At 47.3% G+C, this 12,738-nt stretch overlaps 1 protein-coding gene across 1 annotated transcript; it reads left to right on the top strand.

Moving 5' to 3' along the window:
• The first annotated feature begins 442 nt into the window (after positions 1 to 442).
• Positions 443 to 10,682, top strand: GMNC (geminin coiled-coil domain containing). Its single transcript, XM_064665593.1, has 6 exons — positions 443 to 1,048; positions 2,728 to 2,923; positions 3,216 to 3,506; positions 3,597 to 3,682; positions 5,019 to 5,135; positions 5,943 to 10,682. The coding sequence occupies exons 1-6, from the start codon at positions 443 to 445 to the stop codon at positions 6,585 to 6,587; spliced, it is 1,941 nt and encodes a 646-aa protein (XP_064521663.1). The 3' UTR covers positions 6,588 to 10,682.
• Positions 10,683 to 12,738: the final 2,056 nt, after the last annotated feature.

The following is a 12,738-nucleotide window of genomic DNA, read 5'->3' as shown; positions in this document are numbered from 1 at the left end:
TGGGAAGGAGCCATGCCCACTCATTGTCCCTCATAGAATCCCAGCTGGAAGGGATCTCTGGAGATCATCTTGTCCAATCCCCCTGCCAAGGCTGGGTCACCTGGAGCAGGTGACACAGGAAGGCGTCCAGGTGGGGTCTGAATGTCTCCAGAGAGGGAGACTTCCAGGACCATCCTGGGAAGCCTATTCCAGTGCTCTACCACTCTCAATGTAAAGTTCTTCCTCATGCTGCAGTGAAACTTCTTATGTTCTAGTTTATGGCCATTGCTCCTCGTCCTGTCGCTGGGCACCACCGAAAAGAGTCTTTCACCATCCTCTTGGCACCTGCCTTTGACATACTCATATGCATGAGATCTCCTCAGTCTTCTGTTTTCCAGACCAAACAGCCCAACTCCCTCAGTCTCTCCTGAGAGATGTCCCAGACCCCTGATCATCTCCCTAGATGTGCTGTTCAGAGACACTCAACCCTCCTCTCTGCCCCTGTCCCTACAGACGAGCTGCGAGACGGCCCGGGGCGACACGGGGGGCACCTCTTGCTCAGGGCACCCCTTCTCTTCACCCGCTGCAGGCTCCTGTGCACCTGCCTCAGCCCATCCGGGGCCGGGCGGGCACCTCCCCAGCTGCCCCCCAGGGCCCTCGAGCCGAGGATGGGGAGCGGGGCAGCCCCGGCCCCTCCGAGGACCCCCCCCGCCATCGCCGCGCGGCGGGGGCGGCGCGGAGTGATGACGCCATCTTGGGCAGCCCCGCGATGGCGGCCCGGGCTGAGCCGGCGGCCCCCGGAGGCGCAGCCGGGGTTGGGCGGCACCCGCGGGGCGTTTGCGCTTCGTACGGGGCAGCTGCGGGTCCTGAGGGCTCCTCCAGCCTCCCCGCCCGCCCCAGCGCCTCTCCTGTCCCGGCTTCACCCGCCTGCCCCGGACCCTTCCCCGGGGCGGCGGGGCTTGCCTGGGCTGTGCCGGGGCACTGCTGCCGCAGCGCCCTGCGGCGGCCCCGCGGTGACAGAGGGGCCGGAGCCGGCCAGGGAGCTGCACTGGGCCTTGGCGCGTGTTGGGTGTGTGTCACAGAGCTCGTGTTTTCTTGTTAGCCAGCAGATCCCCCCCTACACTCCGTACAGCCATGGAGGAGAGGGGTTGGCATCTGAAGGAGGTGGGTTATCAGAGCAGTTACCAAATGTACGGTGCTGAGCTGATGTTTAAACACGGAGATCCAAGGCACTGTGGGCATGGAGCGTGAGGCCTTTTTAAAACACCTCTGTTGGAAAAAACATAAGGCAGGAGGTGGCAGTAGTTTAACTTGGCATAGCTGCCAGTCTACCTGCAGCAATCTAGGAAAATACACCAGGAATAAAAGACTGCAAGGCAAGTAGCCCTCTTGATTTTGTTGTCCCTGAGCCTTGCTCAGCACTGAGTGTCCTCCAGGGGAGAAATGAAAGATCATCCCATATGCTGGCATGGCCTGGCCCAGCGTCACCCTGTGCCTCATGTCTGCAGACAGGTTGGGTTACCACCTGGAATAGCCCTTGACATCATGGCAGGGGCAGGATCCTGATGGAACAACTGCTCTGCAGTTGACTTTATTTCCACCATCCTATGTTCTATTCAAAGACAGACCCTCAGTGAAGAGTTTTGTTTTGATTTTTTTTTTTCTTCCAGGAAAAACTCAAGACTGTCCATAGATTTTGATTACTGTGAAAATCTATGTGAATTAAAGGCAGCTATATGGAGGCAATTTCTGCCTTTCACACACACACCTGTGTATGGCTTTTGCAACATTAGCCTTTATGATAGTAAATCTTACACCACTGTCACAGCACTTATGTCCTGAGATCTTCTGGAAGCCTGGGGCTTGGCAGAAAACATTCCCAGTATAGTGAGACATTTGCCGGAACTTATCACAGCAGATTGTGTTGTTCTCAAATCTGAATTTTCTTCGTCAGAACTGTCCGCAGAAGTGCTCTGAATCATATTTGTTTCTACACACCTCTGGGAAGCTGGGCAAAAACCACTGCCTCAGCCAGGCATGTTGGACAAACTTGTTTCTTCCTGCTGGATTTTACAACCACAAACAAGGCTTGAAAACAAAACAAAACAAATCAAAAAACTCACCAGCAACACCAGCAGCCCTGCTCTGAACATGTGGGATGCTTCCCTGGATCCCTGTTCATTTCCTGGAGTGAAACTCAGACACACCAGTTCACTGCTGTCCTGAAGTGTGTGGAAGCTTTTTTTTCCCTCTCTCTCCTTTTCTTTTCCCTCCTTCCTTGTGTTGATTTGTGGGACCAGAATGACTTTGATTTCAGCAAGTTTGCTGTTTATTCACGTCACAAGTTTGACAGCTTTACACCAAATCAGATTGCTGGGTTTCAGGAGAGCTCTGAGGCGTCACTGGGAGCTCCTTTAGATTAAACTCGCCTCCCCGGTCTCCCCCCTCTCCCCCTCCTTCAGAGCCTTTTAAACCTCTCTGGGGCTTTAACAGAAACGTGCTCCCAAGACCTGCATTTCATTCTGCCACTAATATGGTAAGTGCTCTTTGCATTTCTCTCGACCTCGAGGCAGAAAAACAGAAGCTGGTCTCTTTGCCTTGGGGGCTTGCAGTACATTTTGTGCCCACTTTAAGATGGGGAAAAAAGAGGGCTCTCCTCCACCTGCAAGAGCAGTCTCTGCTGCTGTGCCTTCCCATGGGTGAGCAGATTCCCTCTTTGAGGCTCCAAGCTCTGCCGTTGCCTTGCAGATATTTAGAGCTGCTGCAGATGGGGCTTATTTGGAGGAGTGGAAAAGGGTGAATCCAGAGCCAACCCCAGGCTCTGCGGTCTGGGACTCCTGTAGAACTGCAGGGGCAGAAGAGAGTGCGAGCAGCCTGGAGGTGACTCTGCAGGCTTTGTGCTGCTGCTTTAGAGCTGAATCAAACCTCCAAAGTGGCAGGAACGGTCTGGCCAAAGACAGCCTGGGACCTCCCTTCACCCTAAACTCACTCAGCACCGTAGTATTTTCCAAAGGATCGCAGGAAACTCAGCTACCTCCCTGGCACAGCTCTGCTCGGAGCCCCTGTGCCGCCGGGGGCTGCGGCGGGGCGGCTCTGTCCGCGCTCAGCGGAGGGAGCGGGGCCGTGCGGGGCCCCCGGGCGGGCAGAAAACAAAAGGGGGGAGCGGGCACCCGGGTCAGGACTGGGAGCGCCCACGGGAGCAGGCGGCGCCTGCCCCGGGACAGGCACCTGAGCAGAGCCCGGCCAGGACAGGAGCGAGGGGAGCGCTCGCCGGGGCCAGGCTGACACCGCCTCCCTCGGGGGCTGGGGAGGGGGCACCGCCGTCCCCCGGCCAGCGCCCCATCGCCTCGGCCCCTTCCCTCCGCAGAGCACCGGCCGGCCGTGCCCGGAGCCGGACTTCGCCGGGGGCCCGGGCTGCGCCTGCCCCTGGTCCGCCCCCGCCGGTGTTTCCAAGGAGACCTGGGCCGCCGTCTGCGCCGCGGAGCCGCCGCACAGCCAGGGCCGGCGGGAGGCTCGGCTGAGCCCGGGTGAGTGCGCTCCCGGGAGCGGGGCTCCCGCCGCCGGGCAGGGCGAGGGAGCGGGAGCGGAGCGGGCTAACCCCGGCTCTGCTCCCCCAGGCCAGTTCTGCAGCCCGCAGCTCGGTGCCCAGGACGCGGCGTGGCAGGGAGACCAGCTGTCCTCCCAGCTCTACAGAAACAAGCAGGTAAAGGCTCCGCGCCGCCCCGGCAACGCGGGTTTCACCCCACGAGGTTCCTGAGCTTTGTATCCTGTATCGCACCTTCTGGGTTGGTTTGTGACGTATCTCCCTCTCGCTTGCACAGTTGTGGGAAGTGACAGAAAACCGCTTTATTTGTTGTTCCTTGCTTGAAGTATTTGTCTCCCCTGTCTTGCCCTGTGAGGTTGGAACAGCTGTTGTGGGGTTCCCTGTGCATCCCTCCTCTCTTACTGCATATTGCACCTTGGCACTAGAGAAGACCAGGAGCATGACCAGGAGGTCCCTTGGGCTCTTATGGTGCTGTTGTCAAAAAATATGTAGTGTGTCCTCCTGATTCAACCAGGTTTAACTTCATGAGAAATGATTCCACTAGAATAGCCTAATTCCATGGAGGATCAGCTGTTTTGACCAACAAGGATTTCCTGGTTATTTTATTTTCTCTCATTTTTCCTTTTTTATAATTCCCAACAAGGAGCAGGAGAGACTCTGAACAATCCTAGATGAAGGAACTCCAGACTGATGACTCTGATCAAGAACTTGGAATGATGTTTTGACACAATGAAGTCAATGAAAAGTCATTTATTAACTTAATCATCAACCCTAGTTCCAGATGCCAGTGTACTTCTTTCTTTGGCTCTACCTCAGTCATTTGAGGCTGGTGCTTCACAGCCTCTGCTCAGCAGATGCCTGGGGTCCTTAGCAGAAGATCCTTTGTCCTCCTAAAGAAGTCTCCAGATCTGTGATCAGAGGGCAAAAATCTGTCTGCAAACACATAGATTTCCCATGAAAAAGGGTTAGGCACCTACCATTCCTGTTCAGCTCCAGGGAGCGGGAATTAGCTCTGTATATGCATCCTACTGTATCATAAAGAATGGCAACTGCATCTTCCCTCTGCACTCTACTCCCATAAATTGTTGGTCTGCAACTCCTCCTCCTTTCTTCTCACCAGCCATCCATAAAGAGGGATGAGGGATGCAAAGGGATGTTTAGTGCCACTCAGAAGGAGATCCTGCAGCTGCTGTCATGCCCATGACGGTTTCTGGCTGCTCACAGGACTACCTGTAATTCTATTTTCTATTATTATTCTGTGGTTACAGGTTTTTTCAAAGTAATCTTGTCAAATACTCACTAAAGATTAAAGGAAGTTAAAAGTGAAAACTGAACATTCATGCCACTTAGATTTATAGAGACAAGAGGCTGGAGGGGGTGTGTTGAGCTCACAAAGCAAACACCCACATCATCAAATCCAAGCAGCCTGTACCATAGGGCAGTTGCTATTAAGTTACAGAGTCAACATCTATTCATCAGTATCTCTATTCCACAGCTTCAAGATACTTTGCTTCAGAAGGAAGAGGAACTTGCTAGGTTACATGAAGAAAATAATAACCTCCGACAGTACCTGAATTCTGCCCTGATTAAGTGTTTAGAAGAAAAAGCCAAGGTATTGTGTTCAAAGGTGTTGTGTAGATGTGTGCAGAAGGAACAGGTTAAATAGGTACAGGCCATTAAAATATATGGAAAATCAAAGAGTGCAGACAACCAGCAGTGTGAGATTTAACTTCACAGAGCTGCCAAATTGCTGGTCATGGATCTAAGGTGACAGTTTCCTCCAGGAATGATATCCTGTAAGTTTTGACTGTGGAGACAGTATAGCCCATGGCATAATTTAATTTATTAGATATAAGTAAGGGTTATAAGCAAGGTAAAATTATTCCATCTGATGCCTTTTTTCAGTAAAATGATCAAGTTTGAATACATATTTCTTTAATGTGCCTGTTTTGTCAGTTATCCCTTTGATAAAGATTGTTTCCCTTTTTTATGTTTTTTTTTTTGGTGATTTCTGGTTTATGTTTTGTTTTGTTTGATTTTCCAGTGATATGTTTTTATTAGTTTACATTAGAATAGTGAGCTATATTTTTTCCAATTTATTAATTAAAAAGTTATGTGGCATTTTTGTAAAGGTAAAATACAAAATGAAACATTTCACGTTGGATGAAACATTCTGTTAGACTATGTATGAAGGGATTTTTTAAATATTTTGATTCTTTGTCTCTCATCTTAAAAAAAAAAAAAGATATTTGTTCCTTGTCAGCTTAATGACATTTTTTATTATTCCAGTCAGTTATTCAGTAGTAACCATCTTCTACACCTAAAATCTGAGGTCAGAAACATGTTTCTTTCAGGTATCTAGAAAATCAGATTTTTATCTTCTCTCTCTACCTTTTTGTTTGTTTGTTTGTTTTAATAGAAACTGCTATCCTGCCATGGACAGAAAACCTGTGCTATTCTCAAAAGTGCCAAGAGGAGATTAAAAGAGGACCATTGCTTTGTTCCTCAAGAAACTCCTCATGCTTCCAAAGCTAGAAGGAACCTCTTGGATGAATTCACTGCCTGTGAAGAGCAGGCCAGCCCTGCTGTGGACAGCTGGGTCTTGCAGACCTTAGGATTAAAAGATGTCAACACCATTGATGAAGCTTCAGCTAACTACAGTGCCCTGTCCTCAGACCTTGGAAAAGACACGTACTGCCTGAGCCCTGGTGAAGCAATAGGCTATGAGCACAGTGAAGGAGCAGCAGCAGCGTTTAGCTGCAGCCACGTGCCTCCAGCTGACAGCAGTGCCCATCCATGCAGTGAGGACTCTCCCTTCCTTCCTCAGTTTCCTTCAGCACCATGCATCTCCTCAGCAGTACCTAGTGTTTCCTCCCTCCCAGCGTATGGGTTGCCTTATTTGCCTGGTGATTTGTCACCCAACAAGACTGAAGTGGCCTTCACAACTTCTCTAAGTCCCCACCGCAATGTGAGAACACACACCTTCCACCAAGGACAAGCCTTTGTGCGCAGGGATGACGACGGAGGATGGAGATTCACCTGGGTGCCCAAGCAGGCTGAATAATGCACCTGGATCAAGGGTCAGCCATAGGGGGGGTAGGAGACACATTTCACCTTGTGCATGAGACAGGTTCAGGTCTAAAAAATGAACCCTTCTGGGCTTTGTTAAATGCTACTCTGTCACTTACCCGCTCCTTATTCCCTCCCAGATTTTCACAGGTGTGACTCCAGATTGCACTTGGACAATTATCTGCCCCAGGCCAGATGTACAGATTGGATTCCCTTGTCTTGTGTCTGTGTTGAGATACCTGCTTTTACTTGCTTCCTGGTTTTTCTATCATCAGCTATTCCTTGTTACTGGTAGTTGCCAGGCTGGAGTGCTTTCAGCTTTGATGATCACTCTCACATGCCCCAAACTGGAAAGAATTTTGGGTTACAGTTAGGAAATAGCACCTCTCTCATAGATATCCACGGATAACAAAGGAGGCATAGGTTGGAGACTGGGGATTGGCAGTTTCTAAGTGATTTGTATCTGTCTTGACTGCGCAGATTGCCTTGGATTTAAGTACCCGTGGTTGCCTTATGTGCTACACAAGGCTGACCTATCTGCAGATCCATGGTGCTGTCACATTCTTTGATGATGCCTCAAAATAAACAGGGTTTGCTTCTATTGCCTGGAGGCTACTTAATTACAAGTGATTCAGCGAGTTCAGGGGATCTTTCTGAGGTGTGATTAAGAGACTAATATATTTACTAATATGTTTTAAAGGTATTTTGTCGGTTAGATAAAGGGAGTTTACCTTTGGGGAGGCAGTATCAGTGGTTGGAGTGAGTTTTTGGGAACCACAGCCTTCTTGCCTTTCCATGTCTCTGCCAGGGAGTGGTGGCTCAAGGTAAGACCATCACTACCTTGGGAATGCTTTAAAACTCTCTGAAGAGAAGGTGCTCTAGCACTGCACAGAACTTGACTTTTAGTAATGCTACTAATGATATGAAGTCAACAGATATGAAGGAAGCTTACCAGTACTGTTTTGTGTTACCTTTGTTTTCTGATTTACAGTAATTTGGTGCCTAAGTATTCAAGATAGATTGATTTGGTTATTCATGCTTTCAGAATGGTGTCAGTGACATTAAGGACTTAAGTAAAAAATAACCATAACTGAGAATTTCCTTCCAGTGGCTTATTTTCATATAGAAAAATGGATATTCCTTTATTTTTATCTCCTAAATAGCCTGTTGTGCCTTAGAATATGTGACATACTCCATCAGGAGCAGTGATGATTTTCCAAAAGACTTTTAAATAAACAAACTCTTTATTTCTGGGTAGTTACTTTAAAGTAACTGTGGCAGATTTCCAGAATAGGCAATTAGAAAGCACTGATTGTAGACATTATTGCACTGGGTTAAAAAAACAACCAACCAAAAAAAAAAAAACCAAACCAACCACAAACCCACACAACAACCACCACAAAAGAAAACCACAAAAAAAAACCCAACAAAAAAACCTCAAACCCCAAAACAAAAAATGCACATGGAATAAATACAAAGTCTTTGTTTGGGAAGTTTGTTGTAGTCCATAAAATTATGGCCAGCTGATGAAGACTAGTCAGATAAGACCACTGTTTCTGTAGCACTTTTCTGCTTTTCAGTGAAAGCAGAAGAAAAATCCTGTCGTACAAACAACTCATTTCTTTCTCAAGGCGTTTCATTTCTATTAATCTCCTCTTGCTCCACTATATAAGATAACATTGAAGAAAATACTCCTGTCACTGGAGTTTTTATTGGGGTGTGTGTGGTAGTGTAGAAAATACGTGACCTTAACATGAGTGTGTGATGAGACACCCTGGTATATGTGATGTGGGAGATGCCGGGAATAGACAGTGTGGCTAGAGGATTACACTGAATTGCAGCTGTAGGTGACACATCTTTTAAAACAGCTGTAAAACGTAGGTAGAGAAACATCTGTCTGTGTTTTCTAACACTTGAATGGTATTACTTAACACATTTCAATGGTATGGAGTCAGCAGTAGTAATAAGTACATTTGTCCTGTCAACAAATATTGAATCATTTTTTTTCTCTGAAGAGAGAGAAAAACTTTCCATTTGTTTGACATTTCCTTTCCACACTTATATCACTGCATATGAGAACCTCCTGCAGACAGACAGAACAAAAGTGTCAGATCTTTGGTACAATCTTGAAGTAGGGTTTCAGTAGGAACAAACGGATGCTTCAGCCTTTGCCAGCCTTTTGTAAAGGGGTGATTGTCCCCTTGTCTCATAGCAAATAGGTTATGGATGTAAGAGAATGATGTACGTGAATGAATCCTCTTTTCCTGTGGGTTCCTGAATTTTACTCTCTATGAAGGAGTGGAGTCCTGTAGGAGATATTTCTGTCTGAGCCTGTTTTTTGGGGGGTAGAGGATCCAGTGATGCTACTCCTGTCAACTCCTGGGTGCTCCTGACCTACATGTGCAAACTTAAAATTCTGATGTAGACAACTGCTTGAGCAAAGGTCTATGTTAATAATGCTGCTGATCACTGGAGCAGAGGGAGCACACTGGAAAGAAAACAGAAGAATCTCCAAAGCATTTTAACATATAACTAAAGGTAATTTGTTTTTCCCTGGCAGCACCACCTGAACTAGTATTTCCTGAGTTATTGTGAAGAACAATAAAAACAAGCTACTCTGTGGCTAAAACCAACCCACAACAGCCCAGTGACTGAACCCTTCCTTTAGATAAATACTGCTCCTATTGCCAAAAGCAAGCCATGACTCAGCATTACCTCCCTCTAGACTGCCTGATTCTTCTGAAGATACTGCATTCCTGCAGGTATAATAGATGAGGAAAATCAATAAGAGGCTGAAGACATCTCATGGCAGATTACTTTCAAATGGCAGGATATGAGGACAGTTACTGACTGGGCTGGTGCTGGTTTGACATGTTGGTTTGACCTCCTGTGTCCCCATGCTTTCCTTGGGCCTGAAAGCAGTGAAGCTGCGTTAATGTGGTGCTGCTTCCACTTACGTGCTTTTACCTCTTGGTAGAGTTCATGACCTTCAGTGCAGGCTGAGGCTGCAGCAGCAACACTGCTACCAATTGATATAAGCAAGTCTGAATCCCACTCCTCAACATGTAGGCACACTCTGTAGATGTTCCTTAGATAGAACTTATGAAAATAAGCCATAGAAATGGTGGCTAACACACCATCTTTTCCCTCATGAGAGAAAATTCTGGAAAATGCTTGCTTGATTTTGATTAGTGTCCAGTTTGTGTTACAGTTCTTTGGCCTGCAAATATGTGGGAGGGAAGGTCTTGCCTGTACAAAGTCTATATGGGACTTTGAAATGGGTGTTCAGTCTTGCCTTGTGCCTGGTCCTCCCTGTTTGTTCTTTTGTATCCATTCCCAATGGGTGAAACAGTCAAAGCCACCCTGCTGCTCATGGAATGTGGGAGTTAAAGCCCAGGGAAGTCTGTGACACGTTCCTGTGCCCCAGAGGCAGCTAGAAATCAGTAGGGATGAAAGCAAAAAGTAGAAACAAAATCCAGTTCTTCACACAACCATCACAACTAGATAACCAGGAGATAGCAGAAACAAGTTTCAGCTTGGTACTGTACTTCTAACTCCAAAAAAAATCAGGCAGCTGGAATAGAGAGGCAGGAGACAGAAGTTCTGGGTTCTGTTACTGCCTCTGGTATTACACTTAGTTTCTGAGCTTTGGTTTCATGGAATCCACCATCAGACCAGCTCAAAGCTATTTAACAAAACATGATTCTTGCTGCTGCAAACTCCATGAGAAGTTCCCTTTTGCCAAGGGTAAGTACCAGGCCCATACAACTCTGGGAATGGCCATGGGGCCCTAGGAGATTCTTTGAGCAGCAGTGAACTTCATTGTCTGTAAATATCTGTCTTGCATTAACATAATTTGTTTTATTTTTTTATTTGAAGTTTGTTTTCTTTATTATGTGAATGTAACGTGCAGCAGCACACTTTAAAACAACCCATGATTCTAGAAAGGTATACTAACAGAAATGGAAAATAATTTAACATTTAATATGTTGATGTTCATGATTTTTGTGATTGACAAAGGCCATAAGTATATGTAAATGTCAATTTTACCAGTGTCACTAAGTTATGTCTAATAAAACTTAACAACTAATTGATGCAATTCTTTCTGCCCACTTTACATCCATTAAACCATGCAGCTGTTGCTCACACTGCACAGCACCACACATGGCACCTACACACCTCTCCAGAGGACTGAAAGGAAACTTTTTATTTCCTGCAAGCACAAGTGTCCACACAAGGACATACAAATTTTTTTATGATAACAGACCTAAATATATTAATAGCCGCAGGTGTGCTCATTTCAGTCTGGGCTTGCACAGGACATTGCTGTGATCCGTCATTGCTTTCACTCAGATGCCATGCTACAAAATGGTGAGGAGAGAGGGAAGTATTGTGCTTTTTGTCTGTTATTTTTGCAGCATCTGGTACTCTCATTTAATAGACTTATACCTTCTTTCTTAGTCAGCTGAACATCCTGATCCAGGGCAACCTGATTCATCATAGTACTCAGAGTACTCCTGATTCTGACTCTGAAATTATGAATTGTAAGATGGCACTGAGGTGTCACGTAAAGAGACTGAAGATGAGAGAGAAAAGCGTGACTAAAGAATTCAAAGCTCTAGTCAGCTCTGCTTGACAACAAAGTAAAACTGTGTTAGTTATTAACTTTCCCTTCTGATCATGGGCAGGTTTGTTAGTAACCATGCACCAGCTGGGGCGAGAGAGATTTTTCATTGGAATGGAGATTGCATATTGCTTATGAAAAGATACAAAGTGAGCTTTCCTTTATCTCTTTTGCCCTCATCTAGAAGCCACAATAAGTCCATGAGATGATTCATAAACACAATGGCCTGTTGCCAGGTAGCTGACATCCTGTCATAAAGAGGGAGCAGTCTATAAATAATTCGTGGAATGAGCTGTGTTTCACCTAAAATGCTATCTCTCTAGTCATTTCTCTGCTTCATTACTTGTGCATCACTGAATTATTTCAAGGCTAAATGCTTAGACGCAGTGCAGCCCAGGGAAATCAGTATAGTAATGATGCACGAGGAACAGATAATAAAAATCAACATAAGCATGAAGAGCTGGGACGTCTGAGGTCCCCATTTCCCCTAATTTATTTTTAAAAATCTCAAACTGTAGCTATAATACTGATATGGTGAAATTTCCAACAACTACTGCCTCAGAAGCTGTTACTAGGCAAAGATCACTCTAACTATTCATTTACTAACCGATATTTGAACGTATAACATCTTCCGCCATGACATTATTCCCTGTTAGTGATCACAGACCACGAGGTCAGGAACTGGGAGCTAAGTGATGCTTTCAGGGACACCAAATATGTCACTAGATGAGCTGGGACGCAGGCCAGGAATCCTAGCTTCCAGCGGTGCAGAATGAAGGCCTAACAGCACATTAGAGAGTGCAAACGTGCTGTCAGCGCCCAGCTGTGCCCCCCAAGCCCCAGCTGTGCCCCCCAAACCCAGCTGTGCAGATCGCAGCAGCCACGCAGCCGAAGCCCCAGCGGTGCAGCTGCACACCCAGAGGTGTAGAGGGAAGCTGATTTCCATAGTGGGGCTGAGGCTCCAAGGCTTTCACAGCTGGGGGCTTCAGCTGGGGGTGTTTCACTCCCCGTCTGTGCAGACGCGGTGCCCGCGGAGCACCTCCCGGCCCCGGCGGGGACCCGCCCGCAGCCGCGGCCCCGCGGCCCTGGCCAGGGTCCTGAAACGACCGCGCCGCTCGGCCCGGGGGTGCGAGAGCATCAGGGCGAGCCAGAGTCCCCACCAGAGAGAGACTCGTAATAGCGGACCCAAACGTTGTGCGACCCACCCGAGATAAGGTGGAGCAGCCCCGCGCAGTTACCAGTGTTCGAAGGACTCCGTCGCACCTGATGGTGTTTGGTTAGAAAAATGAGCTTTCTTTGATCTCGAGGTAATCTTTACCTGATAACGTGACTGGGGTCAGAGAGCCAGGCAGAGGTACTATGTTCATCGGGCTACATCCTTGGTAAACATAACTGACACTTTACAGGTACAACCAGTGCTGGGCTCCTCTGCCCAGGCTGTGAGGTAGCTGAGGAGCAGGCAGAGTCATTTCAGAGTATCCTACCACATACCACCACATGTAGAGAAAGTGTCCACCAGAAA

The sequence above is a fragment of the Pseudopipra pipra genome, chromosome 10 (genome assembly GCF_036250125.1).
Source record: "Pseudopipra pipra isolate bDixPip1 chromosome 10, bDixPip1.hap1, whole genome shotgun sequence".
Classification (NCBI taxonomy): Eukaryota; Metazoa; Chordata; class Aves; order Passeriformes; family Pipridae; genus Pseudopipra; species Pseudopipra pipra.
This window is presented reverse-complemented; position numbering and strand designations above follow the sequence as displayed.